We start from the raw sequence: 18480 nt of genomic DNA on the forward strand, positions 1-18480 counted from the left end.
AGCAGATTTGCAAATATTGTATACACTATAATACATAGAAAACTATATTGATACAATAAATTCAATTGGGAGTACTGAGGTCACATCCAAATTAACTAAAATTTACATGCTTAGTCCTATAATTCCTAACTTTGAAATACTAGAATACAGGTTTTTTTCGCATATGTGACCAGATGTCATACGATGGCATAAAATTGAATTTAATCCTCTCCTCTTTATTATTTGCTAATAATATCAAATTTATTAAAAAAAAAAAAAAGAGCACAAGAGAAGACAAGAGAAACACTGTTGTTAAATATTTAATGGGATGTTTAACACAAATTGCTCATAATCTAACAAGAAACAACTCCTAATTTCAGAGAATATTATGAATATTTGTGATAACACATTAGCTTCTTTCAATTAGCATGTGGCAAGCATAATATACAGCAGATTTATCAAATTAAATACACATTTTGTACTGTAAAGATGGTGTTTTGTGGACTAATATATTGAACAAGTAAATTTTCTGGTAATATCACCAGGAGAATAAGTGGATACCGACTTTACACCCTTTCAGATGGCTATTTAGACTGCAAACAAAGTTATATATGAAGGGCTCATATGCACATGATATATTTAATAGGAATCACAATACAGGAAATGTAGAATAACAAAAAAAAAATATTCCTCATATAGATTACAGATCTCTGTAGCACAATATGTTCACAAAAGAGCAGAAAACTAAATCAGAGCACACTGCAATTCAGGCATGCTCTGCTCTTCAGGCTATGTACACACAACAGAAGATTCTCAGCCAATACAAGCTGTCTGGCCTGTCTCAGATGAGAATCTGACATGTGTACAGAGGTCATCCAACATCGGTCATCCTGGTGGATCAATGAATTTCAAAAGATAATCGACTGCAATGAAATTGAAGGGAGAAAGCGCAGTGGAGTGACACTCGCTCATTCTCCCCTCTCCCTTCTCAATAGAACAGAACGACAGTGTACGTATAGCGCTCATTTATTCATTTTTCAGTTTTTTGTTGTTGTGTGTGTGTGTGTGTGTGTGTGTGTGTGTGTACATAGCCTTAGTCTATACACATAGAACTAAACTTATCATACAGATCCTATAGACCTAAATATTTACCCTTCATTCACATTGTGTTATGTTTCCTAGAACAAGGATATCATTGCATTCATGTTTCAAGCAGTTTAGAAAATCAATGGGAGATGCCTGGTTGCTAGAGACAAGAGGTTCAGGTGCCCATTTTCTGTCAGTTGTGGACAATAGGATATGTATTGTAAAGCAAAAATATCACATAAAATCCATGTAGATTTTTAGTATTTGGGCCTCTTCACTTCAACCCTGAAAGTAAAAAATAGAGGACATGAGTAAAATACAAGTAGGTGCATTCTCATCAACTGGTAAATATATATTGTCACTATGCAGCACATATTAACCCCCCTACGCTGTGCCTTAATGAGCATTTTGGTAAATACCATATTACCCCAGTGCACAGATTTGAAGCCAGCAAAAATCATGAATGGATGAGATTAAACTTTATAAAACTATTGTTTTGTATTGTTTTTATACACACGCAACATTTGTTTGATAAGCAAACATTTACTACATGACAAGGGGTTCTTAAAGAACATGGGTCATCTAAAAATATCCCAAAGCCAAATAAGATTGCTTTATGTCTCCACTTGTCTGATAAAAACCTCATACTGAGCTGTCTCATACCAAATAAGTCACTACTGTGACAAGCCACAAAAATGATTAAAAAAAGTAGAACTGGATAAAACAACTGTTCACTAAGCTTAGTAAATAAGGTAAGACTGTGTTCATTTCAGCCGATTACCCAAACATATGCAACAAAAATTCTGTGTATATTTCTCTCTTATGTGACAGATAATTGAACACAATTTCATTACATATAACTAGCATTCACTTTAACAGTGAACAGTCTCTGTCCCTGAATAAACGTTTTGAGTAAATAGTCAGCACAGCTGAGAGCAATACTAGTTTCTATAATTAAAAAAAAAAAAAAAAAAGCTAGAACACTACCTGCAGGATGGATGGATGACTGCATAGTTATAAAGTGGAATTAAATACTTATTTGGGAGGATTTGACAACTTGGTCTCTATTTGGCTCTGCCTTTACCATGGTGCTGCACATATGACCAGCTATGATACCAGATATTCAAGGGTTTGAAGGACAAATGGGAGAGGACACAAGCACACCGTAACAATTGTCAACAAAGGCATGATAACCTGTCTATACAAAAATAACATAGAAAACCGGTCATGTATGCAGTATATTGATAATGAGTTTACTTACCCGTCAGCCTCCATCTTCTTCCGCTTTTCAATGATCTAAAAGACACAAAAATAAAAAATGGCGTTAATATTTAAAATGAAAATTTAGCAGGATGTTGGAATGATGGAATACCTTACTGCTCTACTCAGGAACACTGTCACTAAATTTGAACAGGTCTGGGAGCCATGGGATGATTATTATGTTCAACTTCAGATATGATGGTCTCCTTTGCTCCCCCCTTTGTCCTACAGTAAATCGCCTCAGAAATCCCCTTTCCTTTTCCCCTCCTCCCCCATTTTAGATATGGGTGTGATGTCATGTTTTGTATACGGGAATCCCCTGGTTTGCCATGTTTATTACCTAAAACCACATTGTTTGATTTGTACTCCACTATTGTTATTTTCTTTTTGTAGCTTTTTTATATGTACACACACACACACACACACACACACACACATATATATAAATAAATAAATATATATATATTTTTCCTATTATATTGATATTGCTCCTGTATACTATATGTTAATATCTATGTTCTTTTTGTTTTGTCCCTTTTGTTGTATATGTAAAACTTTTCAATAAAAACTCAGTTTCACAAAAAAAATGAAAATTCAGATATATACAAATAAAGTCCTAGGCTGTATGGGCGGGGATGCAAGATGCAAATATGCACGCACAACCAATGTTAAAATTTTGATGGTGGTTAGTTGCTTTCCTGGGATGAGAGACTGTCATACAAACAATGTAACGCATAGTCAGCTGCACAATAAACAAAATGCAGCCTCAAAACAAAACATGAGATTGTGCCGGCTTAAAACTCACCAAATATAGCTGATATATAAGATAAAAATATGTGAGCTTGCAAAATGACATAAAATAAAGATACCTAAAACCTGCCTGAAGATTTATATGTACAAGTGGTTGACCAGGGTTTGTTTTAGTCCCCTTACCGCACTGCTGAAAGATCTACAGAGGTGGCAGTGCAAAAGTTAACCATGCTCATAATTTATTCAGTAATCACTAAAACTGGTTACTATACAATTGCAAAAAATAATGACCTATCACAATGCAAGGTATGTATGTTGTGGCGTGTTGTGCATTATGCTCTACTATATGGAGCCATTCATTGTGGGGTTCTATCAACAATGAATGGCACGGCAAAGCACTTCACATAGAGCAGGAAAGTTGTGGTAAAGCATTATTTTACCAGAACAGTGTGAATGGACCCTAAATGTACCCAAACTTCTCACACTTTTAAAACTGAGAAAGCTCAACCGCTTCACTGTTCACAGGGAGCATCTCTCAAACCACCAGTGGGTGCAGGGTATTACCATGGGTCCTATCAGCTCCCACAAAGAGGGGTTTTGAACCTATACAGATTTAGGTTATGCACCCTGTTTTTTCTTCGCATAATTTGCTTGTCAAGAGGATTTATTGTACATATGGTGGGTAGAAAAGTGGGTAAACATCCTATTCTCTATTGAAAAATAATGTATAAACCACATATGAATAATCTGACTTCTACATGCAGGGTATTTTTGTGTAGTAGAATGCACTTTACTACATGAATATACACAAATACTAGGAATAAACAGCAGAACTAATCTTACCGCACTGATCTTTTTCCACTGTCTGTCAAGCTCTGCTTTCTCATTCGTCTCTTTGAAGCGTCTTGTTTTACGCCCTTCGGACATTTTAATACCATACTGGAATGCAGCCCTGCGGGGAAAAAATGTGCAAAAATGTAACAATTGTGAAAGTAACCGTTATCTGTAGTTAAACGACGTTAACATATCCATCAGGTAGGGAGTGGTTGGGAGTAATAGTGGAAGACAGTGACTCCTCCAAGATTAAGTTGTCAGACAATAATTAATTTAAATAATTAATTCAGAATCAGACGGAATCTTAACACTCACAAGCACACAAACTGCCAAGGACACAGATAAATCAGATTTGAAAAAGAAAAGCAAAAGCAGCGTACTTCTGGTCTGTGGTCAATAGTTGGCTAATAACTGGGTATTTTGGGCCATCTTGTACATCTGTACTAAAAACCTTAGCTGAAAGAGCAGAGGAACTAATTACAGCCCAAAGAGCTAAAAGAGGACTGATGAGAGAACAGATTCTAGGACCAGTGAGTAGCAATATGATTGTAGGATCAGACATCTATACCAACAGTAGACACGATGCAAAACAAATCCTGGGTTTGTTAGTACAGTGTGAGCTAATAACCATTACAGCTGGACTGACCTCACCACACCTAGGCACAGTGTGGTGAAGAAAAAGGACATGTCACTGAATTAGGAACACACTGGAAACTGGAATTCCATGTGTCTCTTTACAGGAAAGAGTAGCAGTGGAAAAATGCTTCATCAATAGTGTATGATGGGATTGGAAAGATCAGAGCAATTGGAATGTCAGCTTTCAATCAATTTCAAATTTTTTCAAGAATTAACCCCTTTGAGGACAGAATCTGGCACGAAGCCATAACAAAAGTTATAACATATGGCACTAAATTCACAATTTTGATAAGCTTCTTTCATCAGATTCAACATCACAAAATCATAGAAAAAAAAAAGAGAAAAACAATGTTATTTAAATGTTATCATTTATATACTTACTTGGGAAGAGCCTCTTTGTTGTTCATATATTCACTGTATTCTTCTTGTGTATCAAAGTCCCATCGACCCAAAGGACCTTTCTTATTACCCTGCACCACAAAAATGATGATGAGTAAAAAGCCATATCAAATGCATCACTGTAAGTAACACTATAAGAAAATGCACACAATGATGTTTAATGAAAGCCGGGACAGCACCCACGGGATTCTTAATAAACTCCAGCAAACAGGATCCACTGGTTCAAGTATCATACGACAATGCAATGTATAGTAGCCACCTAGCCCTTGCGTTTGGACAGTCAAGCAGCCAGAAATCTATGAAATGTTTCTATTTTTTGTGTTAGCACTTCAGCTAAGCTTTGGGTAACACCACTAGCTAAGCTAGGCCTGTCATTGCCACACATGAAACCTCTGGGATCTAGTTGATCACTCCAGTGAAATGTTTTTTTTTTTTGTTTTTTTGCTTTTTTTTTGCCTGTTTTGCCTGTTTTTGTATAACATGATATGCAGAACATGTCTAATCGATTGCATTTTGCAGATCACTAATATTTTGAAAACCTTAATGAGAAATTCCCTGCTCAACACTCGCTAGGTTTGTCAGTCAGTATGATCTTCACAATATGAAACCATATCTGGCAAATATGCCTTATGTTACAAAGGAGGTAAACAAACCTGGTCCATTTTACTGTAATCCACTTCTTCATCACTGTCGACTGCCATGACATCCATGCTGAAGAGATACAGAATTGAAGTTAATCATTAAAAAAAACAAATAAACAAGACAATTTTCTTTACAAGCTAAACATGAAATGGAATTAGCTAGAAAAAAATACAGGTTCTCTTTGCCTATATAAATAATTCAAAATGTTTAGTCAATTTACCATGGCTATAAATAACGAATGCAAACAAAAATATCATTTTTTTATATCAATAAAATAAAGGATGAATTTTTTCCAGTTAGGCTGTGACACAAACAAAAATAACTTAGCAGTCCTAATACCTGCAGACCGTGTCATTGCCAACATTATATCTATTGTCTGAAAACTATAAAGCCGTTTGTGATGAAATACATTTACAATTACCAGATCTGCAGTATCATGTGAAAAAAGGAAGTACTTACGTTGCAGGATAACACTCAGCATAGCTGTTCCACATGCCAAAGAAATCTCCCACCTGCTTATCTTCATGTTTCTTTAAAGTTTTATGTAGTTAAAGAACTTTTATTAAAATAGTGATTATTTTTTACAAAATCCCTGATCATATTACCCCACAGTGTCTTAAAGTTGACCAAAGGACAATTCTAAAAGACCACTATATATATTAATATTATTATTACTATTAAGCTTTATATCCATCAAATTAATACAGCCAGAGTATGGGAAAGTTAAAACTCATTATAAAGTCTGTGTCCTGCTGGGGCGATTTCCTCAAAATTTCCTGTCCTGGAAAAACAACAGGAGATGAATGGAATTCTTTCCAAAGTGGTCACCAGAAGATTTCTCAACATGGAAAGCTTTCCCTTACCTTTTACTCCCATAACAACTGTAAGTGTAGTATTTATGCTAACTTTCTGTCTCAATAACAATGGCCAACATGACAAACATGAAAGTGAATCACCCCAGAAAAGACATAGTGCACAATAAAAACTCAGCAAAAGATTCAATCTTTCCCCATCCAGTGCAAATCTAAAAAAAAAAAAAAAAAAAAAAAAAAACATTTGTGACCACAATCTATTGTTTAGCTTGAGAAAATTGAGGTTATGTGCCTTTTGACATGTCTGCAATTCAAAAATACAGTACATGTAATTCAGTTCCATGCCTGCAGTTCAGCTTTAACATGCACTCCATTATAGGGAACCCATCATTAGATTTTTTCAAATTATATAAAAAGATGGCTAAGCATTTTATAAAATAAAAAATATAACAGACAATTGGGCATGCGCAGAAGAGGCTTTCCTGAAATTGGAAAGAAAAAAGTGCGCCTGTGCAGTGAAACATTGGGGCGCTCGGTGTCCAACCTGCACCTCTAACAAGACCGCAATTTGACAAGGATCTAAGAGGGATCAAAAGCTTTCCATCTCTAAAAGGTGTCTTTTTTTATGACAGTTCAGCTTTGAAACATCAGTGATTAAATAATTCAGTCAGGCTCGAAAGCCTAGTTAAAACTTTGGAGCCTAAATCTTTCACATCCATTTTTTTTTTTTTTTTTTTTTTAATGTCATGCGTGTAGCCCAAAAAATCGTAACGTATTTAAAAAAAGGATATTCCACTCCGTCCCATCCTTGTGCTCCAGCAAAATTATCATTGATTGATTTTAGCAAATCTTTGGTGGATCCTGGACCTAGAACAGATACAGAAATTACATTTATAGGCAATACAAGTAAACTTATCTACAATCATGATCAATGATATTAGAAGAAATATGACAAGTTAGTGTTGACACGAATTACCAGATTTTCTAAACCTGTGATTTTTTCACTGTGCAGTTACTTTTTCCTACTCTGACATGTGCATAATCCTGTACAGTGCCTAAACACAAGCCCCACTCCAAAATGTCTATCATTTAGTCACTGCTTTGTTTTTTTTAACCTTAGTAGCAAAAAGATCAATACTAAAAAGAACGGACTGTGTCAAACAGGTGTAAGTGGGTGCAAGGTAGGATTTTAAAAGTCACTACCATATGCTCTGTACAGCAAAAGTTATTTCAAATGCCACATTGGGGACATCCGCCATTTTTATACAATATACACATCAAGTATACGAGTGCACAGAAATTTGTGTTGAAATGAAAGTAAGGATACATTTACGTGTAAAACAAAATATGAATAAATGAAATAAATGAAAAGACAAAACTGTCTTTTAATATAGGGAGGAAAAATTAATGAGTGGTCAAGAAAAGGTAAAAAGGAGCAACTGCATGCCAAGAAACTCCAAGAAGATAAGAATTAATTACCTTTGTCAGTATCAATAACCTGAAAAAAAAAATAGAAATAATTAATACATTTTTGAAGACTTCAAACTTAACAGTCACAAAGAAGGACATGTGAAAGGTATATACATTCTATTCATCTATATTTGTTCAGAAGTGATTTGTTGTTGTTTTTTTTTTTTTTTTTTTTTAAGTATAAAACAAGTTTACAAAGAAACAGCACTCACCTCATCATCAGCTTTAGGTTTCTCAAAATAGCTGTGTCTCCTCTTCTCCTCTTCCCTGTCCCTTTCTCTGTCACGTGGTCTGTCTCTGTCCCTCTCTCTGTCTCGGTCATGATCTCTGTCCCTCTCTCTTTCCCGTGGACGGTCTCTGTCTCTATCCCGTTCCTTCTCTCTGTGCTTTTCTCTCTCCTTCTCACGAGGTGCTTTAGTTGCAGTTGGAACATAGTCTCCAATATCATCAAAGATACTAAGAGGAGAAAAGAAAAAAAAGAAACTTTATAATATAATATTTATAATATGGGCCCTATAATAATTTTCTTCCCAAAATTGTACAGATAGTTCCAAAATTAAAGTGTACCTATACTGAGAATTTTCACCTTTGGAAAAAAAAAAAAAAAAAAAAAAAAAAAAAAAAAAGGGGGGTGTAGCCCCCCTCCCTAATTTTCGGACGCCCAGGCGGTCGAGAATGATGGGGGTCGCAAAGCCCCCCGCAGGACCAGATGCCGGACAACCCCGGAGTGATCAGACTGCCCTTTTTGTTTCGTTTTTGAGTATAGTTCCTCCATGGATATCCGACATACGGATCACTCCTAGATACAAACAGGGAATTCCCTGCTCACTGGTGTGCAGGACGAAGGCTGGATGGGGGGAGGGGGCAGTTTGCATGACTTGCAGAAGAAAACTTTTGCTAAACACAGCTGAGGTTGTGGGTGATCTTAAGAGCTGAGCTGATCTATAACATGTAACTCTTTATGGACCAAGACAAACTCTGCAGTTGTTTCTTTTTGCATATTAAATCACAGCTTGCTCCAGAAGTTAATAAATGTCTAGGCTCCAAAAAGTTTTTTTTTTTTTGCTTTGCTTGTGATTAGCTCTGCTTGTGATTAGCTCAAAGTGAGGATTTTTTACAGTAACTGACACCACGCTGCCTAATATGTTGAGACAAATATCTGTCCTAACTGCATATATGAAAAAAATGCGCCTGTTCTGACTTATTTACAAATTCAACTTAAGAACAAACCTACAGTCCCTATCTCGTCTGTAACCCGGGGACTACCTTTTACAAAAGAAGGCATCTTATTTTTCCGGCAGAATAGGCATTCATAGGCAACTTATGATTTAAATGATAAATGATGCGTAAGGCACAATATCTTACTTCAAATCTGCCTCTGGTGGTTTCTTCTCATCCAGTTTGCCTGCAAAGATTGAAATGCAAATAAAGATATAGGGTAAAAGATATATTCCATCAATTCAGAATAATACAAAACCAGGTGAACCTGTATGCTGACAAGTAAATTCAACAACTTTCAACCAGTTTTTTAACTCTTGACCACTAAAGGAAGCAATGTAAAAATTATTTATAAATTGAAGCATTTTACATTAACATGTTTAACCCCCTAACCGCTAAGCCCGTAATTTCTCGCACTAAATATTTTTGCTCTTTTGGTTAACCCCGTATTTTTTCGCCTACACTAAAATCCCCACTTACCTGGTCCCGCTGTGCTAATCCAGCGTCGGTTCCGTGTTCCAGCGTCGGGTCCATGTTCCAGCGTCGTCCTCCAGCGTCGGGTGTCCCTCTCCTTAAAAGAAAAAGCCGGCCGGCTTAGAGGAGAAAGCCAGCTGGCTTTCTTTTCTAAGCCAGCCGGCTTCCTCTCCCTCCTCTCCCTGTCCCTATCCCTGTGCCTGTCACTGTCCAGCGTCGATCGCTGGACAAAAAAAAAAAATAAATACTCACCTTCTCCCTCCGCTCCTCCGGACACGTCTTGTGTCTTCGGTGTCGAGCCGGCGAGTGCAGAGACGATCACCGGGGTTTCCCGATGACGTCGCTGCGTGCGTCGGCGCGGGAGGGAGGCGGGGCGGCAAATTCAAAATTTTGCATTGAGTTCCTTTGTATTGAACTCAATACAAAAAAGCTGTATTGAGTTCAATACAAAGAAATCCTTATATAATATATATATAATTGTATTATATATATATTATATAAGCTACTGTTCATTTCATTTTACACTTTTTTTTTTTTAACTTTTTTTAGTTTTTTTTAAAGATTTTTTTTTTTTATGTTTTATAAAAAAAAAATTTAATTATTAAATTTATAAAATTTTGGACATATTTTGGTGAGTTATGCGGTAATTCGGTGAATTAGAGCCTACAATCCAAAATAAATTTCCATGCAAAAAATGTAACACTTTTTGCATGGAAGTTTGGAAAGAATTAGAATACCCGGCATTTGCGTACGCGTCCCTCGGCGATTCCTGATGATGCGCGTGCGTGCGCCCGTCGATGAGGGTCGTAGCGGAAAATTCAAATTTTTTGTATTGGATTTAATACAAAGTCCTGTATCCAATCCAATACAAAATAATAGAAAATATATTTATGTGGTTTTGTCTATAGGTATGTGACGGACACTAGGGAGGTGTTTTAGAAAAATATATTACTATTCATTATACCGAATTATCGCATTTTCAGTATTTTTCATTTATTTATGTGTTCTTGTTTAAGCTGATTTTTGTGTTTTTCCTTTAATTTTATTAAAATTTTTTTTTTTTTTTACATGATTGTGTGTTTCAAACATTTTTTATATTCATGATATCTACTAGAACCCTATTCGGACATATTTCTGTAAGTTACAGGTCTACAATTTAAAAAAAAAAAATTTCATGAAAACCTGTGACGCTTTTGGAACAGAAATCTAGAAATCAGTGTAACGCTCAGGTGGTTAATTGCTAAAACTAAATACAAAAAGCTAATACCTAAAATTTAAAGAATACAGTGTGCCTGGAGAATAATAAATTTGTAAATGGGAAGATATTTAATTAAATTAAATACAAAAACAGAGGTCTGAAAGTGAAATCCCTTAGGGAGTGGGGGGACCAGGGAAGTTACTGTGAACAGGGAAATACCTTTGTCCTTTTTCTTTAGTTTCTTGTTACGAGTTCCTTGCCTCAGGTAAGACAAGATCTGGGTCAATTTGCTGATAACAATGTCATTGGTTGTAAGAGTTGTTTGAGCCTGAAAAATAAGAATAATTTTAGGATTGTAAACTCCTACACTGTTTTTCCAGTATAATGTAACTGCAGATTCAGTAAAAGATTAAACTGCAATACCTACAAAGTTCAAAAGGGAGATACTCACGCCCCCTTTCAATTTACATCATTGTAAAAAAAAAAAAAAAAAAAATCAATATTTAAACCATTCAGAAAAAAGTGCACACAAATCATAACTGTACAGATCCACAGTGGCTCATAAGAAGTATTTGTTTTGTTTTCCTTCCACACCATTCAGCACCAGGATCCAGAGGATATTATTCAGGACTGGAAAGTACATGCTGCTGGCATGAGCTACATTAAATAAGCCTGGTATTTGAACAACCCATGGCTGCACACAATGGCTTTGAATTAAATTAGATGGCTATAAAATTACTGTGACGTTTCTCATTAGGTCTGTTCTGCATAGTTAAAGTAGAGTATTTCCACAGCCATCATTCCATTTTATTGGGAAATAACAGGGATTTTCTCTATCTAAAGATACATTTGTCTAAATGAAGCCAACCAACTAATTTTAGTATAAAGTAATTTTTGTATTACAATAGGAAGTATACGAAAAAATAGCTTTGTCTGTATAAGAATCAACCAATGTGCAGTCATTTACTTTGATTTCAAACATGTTTACAATGATTAACAAATATTGGACATTATTCTTTGTTACTGTTATTCTTTGTTTGTTAATGATAGGTCTATAATGTTAGCAAATATAATATATACCTCCATTGTTGGGCAGTCAGCCTTGCTTCGAATAAGTGTGGTTGGGATATCTGTGTCAGCATACTCATCATCTAAGTCAACTACATACGCCATTCGCCCTGGTAGAAAAAGCTCATTGCGCTCATATGCTTTGCTTTTAAACAGGTTACGGTACACATTTCGACCTATTAACAAGAAATAAATATGTTTAGCCAAGATTATACACTTTTTGGGGGGTAGTAAAAGCTTTCTTTAATGCTTTAAAAACATACCAAGCCGGGTTTTGAATTCAATTTTGTTTTCAGGATCCTCATCTTTCCTAGTGGTGTTTAAAAAAAAAAAAAAAAAAAAAAGATATGAATTGCAGTACTCTTTAAATTACATTGTGTGGGATAACAGTCCACAGGGGAGGAGTAACTTTCAATCCACCTACAAGCACAAATTGTATCCCATATTTAATAATAACAAAAATACTGATTTTGTGTTGCTAATTCCTGAATGTAATACATTGCCAAATTTATGTAAACCCATCATGTGAAAAAAAATATCACTCACTTTGTTTCTTTTTGAGGCTTTTCCATTATATCTTCTTCTTCCTTTTCCTTGCTGGCAATTTCAGCACGGACCTGACAAAGCACAAAGAATAAGATAAAAATAAATTAAATAATTTTTAAAAACATGAAAACATAAAAGAATTAAACAGTGCTAGAAAAGACAGTAGATCTAAATATTATAGTAAGGTATATAAAAATATAAATAATATTCACAAAGCAGACCGACAGAGGAATTTATTTAAATTAAAATGTAGAGCGGTCACATAATCTTTCATCCTAGGTGCAAACAATTGTTATTTCATGACATATAGGACTAGTGTTGTGTCTAGCACTAGGTAATGCACAAATACCAGCTCATATATGTGTCCTTGAGAAGTTAGGAAACATACAACTTTAAAGGCCGCTCATTAGTAATAAAGTCATTGTTACCTTTTGCAGCAGGGCAAAATCCAGACCTTTCACCAAGTGAGTGTGCTCCATGTCACCACCCAAGAACTTGGACTCTTGAATCAACTGACGCCTCTTTTCTGCAGCAGACTTATCACTAAATAGGACACACAGAAATTGGTGCTTTAACAATAAAAAAATACATTTTCCATTGAAAAAAAAATTGTTCTCCAACAACTTATGTTCAGCTTCTGTGTTTCCCTCAACCACTTTCCTCTGTAAGAGCCTGGATTCTAAACTCTGTGTATGCCTTGTGTCACAGATTTACACATGGAGCTTACACATGGGTATTGTCCCCTCCTTTACATTGTTCACGCCTAGCAATTAGTCACCGAGATGTGAGCATTGCATCCTAGGAGGCCACAATCATTTCTAGGCTGGGGGTACCAGGCAAATGGGGATCCAGCTACAGAGCAGTAAAGTAAAGTGGCCAGGGGGCAAAATCATCAGACAGGGAGCACTTCTTTCAAGGGATTGTCACTTTTGTCAAAAAAATTATAAAATGTTGTTAGAGCCAAAACTTCTCTTATATCAGAAATTTTTGTTAGAGATTGCAATTGAAACCTAAAAAAAACATAATATCACAAATATGGCACTACAAAAATGCAGTTATGCATGTTCATTTATATGAATGTCAAGCAGCAACTATAGCGCCCATGCCTATTCTACAAAGTGAAAAAGAGGAAAGAAAGTTTACTTAACTTTTTGCCATCAACTACCCCTGTAAACATGTGAAGTTCACCCTCCCACTGCAAGAGCTCTATACTGACCTATAGCGCAGTTTACATTGCTTCACCTATACGTTCCTCAACAGCTGTATGTGGGCAATCTGGTCCTATAGACTATGGAAAGAGCCTGTGTTTGCCAGTGCCATAAATATCAGCAGGGCATAGAGAGCTGTATATGTAACTAAATTTTCCAACTGAAGTTTAGTTCAGGTGTAATAAATAATAAATGTAATAGTTGCCCCTGCAACTGGGGCTTTCTGCTTAGTATTCAATTACCAGCTGTATGGACTTTGTAAAAAAAAAAAAAAGTTAAACTGTTTTGAGCAACTTACGCTTCAGCTGTAGGTCCCACTGCTCGGTAGTTTGCGGTCGTACTTATGAGTTCAGTTTCTTCATAGTCCTTGTTAACTCCATCACGTCGTTCCTTGGCTCTGTCTCTGTATTTCTCTGCTAGCTCTCTCTCTCGCTCAATTTCCTGCTGCCGCAATTTGGCATAGTAGCTGCACATTACAGATTAGAGATATCAAAATTACTGTCTAGAACTGATAATAATAATTACATTTGGTAAACTTTCAGGAGTATAAACATATGTGTAAAATCACAATTTGTTGCCGTTATGCAAATTCTTCTATATTGACATTATTAAAAGATGGTGAATAGTAACGGATACCTAGCTCAGTCTACAACTTCACTTTGTTCACTTTCTTTTTACTTTGTAATGTTTTAGTTCATTTATTGTAAACACCTGTTATATCTAAAAAGTTTGCTTTTAGATCCTTTTTTGTATGTTTTGTACACTATATTTGTATCTTCCCCCAAAAAAAAAAAAAAAACAAAGTTAATGACCAAGTGAAAATTATTTACCATAAAGCATTATATAAGAAAACTATTAGAACATCTTTTCTCCTCTCTTAGTGATCACAATTTGGCTGAAACCCATATTATCTTTTAGGGAACAACATGCGACCTCGGTTGATTCCTGTTCATGCAATTTTATGGAAGTATATGGTGGAACTTTCATTTGTACCTTACTGCCCTTTGTTGGTTTGCAAGAATTATGCATATACTTTGGTAGTTATGAGGATTTTAAGTGTTAAACCATAGAACATGTTTTTACATTTTACCTTTTTTTCTTCCTTCTGCGGGCAGCTGGATCTTCATCTTCGTTATATTCACGTGGCATTCTACATTATAAAACAAGCCAATAGGTTAACACTATACAGATAGCATACCAAGCATAAAACACAGAATAGTCTGTTCTTCAAACAAGTCCATATTAAACAGACAGGTTGTGACTATACTTACTCATGATGGCGAGATTTAGTAGGGGGAGCCGAAGATGGAGTGGCTCGAGGGGTCATAAGAAGTTTACGAAAGTCTTCATTTGTAAGTTTTGACCTAAAAGAAACAGAATATAGATCACGGATTAAGAAAAGATCAGTAGTATGAGTAGAATCAAAATCTTCCCCTATTCTTTAATCAGCATCCTTAGGTCCAAAAAAGCAATCCCTGATATACCTTGCGGATAATACAACTTTAAAATACACCCAACCTCCAAAAAAAATAAAAAAATAAAAAAAAAAAAAAACCTGCTTTAATTGCTGAGATATTTACAATGACTACAACTGTCCACTGCACATGTGCCGTACTTTTGGCTTGATTTGCACAAGACGTGCCCAGTTTCTGCTTTTATTAAAGTTGGGCTGTTTCAACTGCTTTCACTTTACTATTTTCATCTAGTATTTTGATTTGGAAACACGTTCAGTTTAATATATTGGCCAAGACGTATCTACCACTATTTATAATACTAGAGAAGACTGCTGTATAAAATCAGATGCTTGGTTCTATCTCAGGGTTTCTGGGCTCATTATTTTTTCCTAAGATCTGTCTAGTTCTGGAATATATATTAGTGAAATCAAGTCTCATTATATTTGGTATATTACTTACTGATATGAATGGACATCTTCCACCTCATGGCCATCAGGAGCCAGGGGATTGGAGAACACTTCACCTGTAATTTAAAAAAGTAATAAAATTAAACATAATTAAAATTATATATCCTAATAGAATACTGTTTACAGAAAAACAAACGTGCCCAATTGGGGAGCCCCAAGCACCTAAACCCTTTACATAGAGTATATACATGTAAAAAGGGCAGCTAAAATGTATATATTCCTATAAATGTTTTTTGTTTTTTTTAAAAGCAGTACCTATGTATATGTATACTCTGTGCCTGCCTCTCTGTGTAATCAGTCCTTTTTGCCAGGGAACATGTACATGGATATCTATGGGCAGCCTTTGATCAGTTCATTCAGGCTTTTTGCCCATAGGTCTAGTTGTTAATGTTCTCATTGTCCAGGGAGACACTGCAACTCATAGTACAGAAAATGCAGTCTGCTTACCTCAGTGCCAATATATGTGTAGGACATATTTCTATGTATCTGTGTCTGATATAATTCCATGCCATGTGTGTATAATATACTGCTAATGATCTGCTTATGATATATTTCTATGTGATCTGTATTTGATGTTTTCCCCGGGTCAGATTTATCCTGATACCATGCACAGCCTACACCAACACATGGGGTACAACCTATAAACTAGTTTATAAAGATTAACAATCATGACAATACTCATAGACGATTAATTAAAAGTAAATAATGCAATTACTAGTAATATGGCAGGGTTCTCCCCAGGCCCTTTTAGCTGGGCGCACCACCCGGCACTTTTCAGCACCCACGCGGCTGTTTTTGGATGGTTACTAAAGAGTTTGGTCACAATACAGGGGCTTTCACCCGCCTACAATTTCTTCCCACCCGGCTTAAAAAAATTTCCAGGGTTGAGCACTGTATGGGCACAAAGACCATATAAGTACCATAGTGACACAAACAGAAACCTCTTTCTAGACACACTTTGTACCATACTGACCAAAACACAAAAATATCTGTGCATACAACATAGGTATTGTACTAACAGGAGATCAAAAACATCTACAGAGACAACAAATGAATTGACTTAATATCAATACATCTGCATAGTCACTGTCTTGACCCAGCTAGAAACATGTCTAAAGATACACAGTGTACCATTCTGAAATACAAACATTTTAGCACAATCACTACCACACTGACACCATCAGAAACAACAGAGCAATCAGCACAGGACTGACACCATTAAAAACATTTCTGCAGAGACACAATCAGTACCCCACTAACACAACCAAGGGACATTGCTGCAAAGGACCACACTGACATATGCAGAGACATGTTTGCAGGGACACAATCAGAGGCAGCCAGAAACATGTCCCTAATACACAATTAGTTTTGTACTAATGTACTCTAAATATGTCTACGTAGCACAACATTTCTTTTTGGAATGAGACAAGTTATTGGATGAGTATTTCACACATTGGGGTGCTCATCAAGTAAAAGCATCAATATCTGTTCTTCTAAAATCATTTTTTACTGCACAGTGGCCTGTGCAGTATTATCCTATGAATGTTTTTAAAGTGGAACTGAACAAAACATTTTCACTTTTACATAAAAGTGTAGATAACCCTTTTATATAAAGAAAAAATGTTTTTTTTTTTTTTTGTTAAAAGTGCAACACTGCCCCTTTTATCCTGGATACCTACATCATGCATCCTAGGAGGCTCTGGCTTCTATGCATGCTCGATCCCGGGCAGTGTTCAACCCAGAAATGTTTTAAGCTGAGTGGGAAGAAAATTTAGGCAGGTGGTAGCCCCTGTATTGTTACACCACCTAAAAACAACCCGCTGGTTACTGAAAAGTGTAGGGTGGTACACCCAGCTAAAAGGGGCTGGGAAGAACACTGTCGGGCATGAGCAGAAGGAACAATTTTCCTACTAAGGGGAAAGATATGATGACCTCATGCATGCGATTTTTTCCCCACTTTACAGCGGGCTACGTCAGCCGATCTTGTACCTGGGCAGTGTGAGATCAGGTGACGTAGCAATATGACCGGAAGAGAAGACTAAAGATGAGGGCGCCCCAATCTGCGCTGAATAAAGAGGAATTCTAGGATGACATGGGATCGGATTGAGGGAAGGACCAGCGCCATCAAGAGATCTGTGGGATTAAAGGTGTTTTTTATTTTCAGTTTAGTTCTGCTTTAAGCTGGGTGGGACAAAACTGTAGGTGGGCGGCAGCCCCTGTACTATGACCCAACTTTTTAATAACCACCCAAAAACAGCCGGGTGGTTACTGAAAAGTGACGGGTGGTGCGCCCAGCTAAAAGGGCTCCAATGTGAGTGTTCAGCTCAGAGGCCATTACCATTATTACTAAGTACACTTTTTTATGCATTGACAACACATTCATAATGGATTGTTAGGCTGTGTTTGGTGAGGAGACCATTTAAACATACACTGGTGTGCATTGCAATGAACTCAATAGAGCCTCTGATGCACATACTGCAATAATAATAATGGGGATAAGAATTGGCCCTGTGCTTTCTCAGGTGTAGAAGCAGTGATACAATGTGCTGTCATATGGTAAATCTCATGGCTTTATAACGCAGGCAGCCCGTTGTAGTCTGTATTATAATATAAGGTGAGTGATTGTCAGGCCCTGCATACAGGACAAGACTCTCCATTACTGAATATCATCATTATACCGACCGTCCTGTGTGGTGTATGAACACGGAGCAGCACTGAAGCTGACTCTATAAGGAACTCCATGGCCTCTCCATTCCCCTCACACTTCACCTCCCTGCTCATAACACAATTTCTACATTTTAATACTTACTCTCCCGTTCAGGCATCTTTGCAACGCTATAGCCAGCAAACCGGAAACAGGAAGTACTAAAACTTCCCCACAATCCTCTCACACACCAACACTACCATGTGACCTAAAGTCTTCATCCTATTGGACTGAAAAGTGAAGCACGTGGACGTAGGGAGGCTGGAAACTGTGCA

The 18480-nt window shown here is 36.4% G+C and overlaps 1 protein-coding gene across 1 annotated transcript; it reads right to left on the reverse strand.

Moving 5' to 3' along the window:
- Positions 1-283: 283 nt before the first annotated feature.
- On the reverse strand, positions 284-18394 carry IK (IK cytokine). Its single transcript, XM_072400686.1, has 20 exons — positions 18311-18394; positions 15494-15557; positions 14852-14944; positions 14671-14730; positions 13879-14046; positions 12801-12915; positions 12373-12443; positions 12090-12136; positions 11839-12002; positions 10978-11086; positions 9234-9273; positions 8081-8324; positions 7878-7896; positions 7190-7265; positions 6046-6123; positions 5598-5655; positions 4927-5015; positions 3919-4027; positions 2327-2361; positions 284-1350 (listed from the first exon to the last, which is right to left on the reverse strand). The coding sequence occupies exons 1-20, from the start codon at positions 18324-18326 to the stop codon at positions 1323-1325; spliced, it is 1683 nt and encodes a 560-aa protein (XP_072256787.1). The 5' UTR covers positions 18327-18394; the 3' UTR covers positions 284-1322.
- Positions 18395-18480: the final 86 nt, after the last annotated feature.

Source organism: Pyxicephalus adspersus, chromosome 2, assembly GCF_032062135.1.
Source record: "Pyxicephalus adspersus chromosome 2, UCB_Pads_2.0, whole genome shotgun sequence".
In the NCBI taxonomy this organism is placed as follows: domain Eukaryota; kingdom Metazoa; phylum Chordata; class Amphibia; order Anura; family Pyxicephalidae; genus Pyxicephalus; species Pyxicephalus adspersus.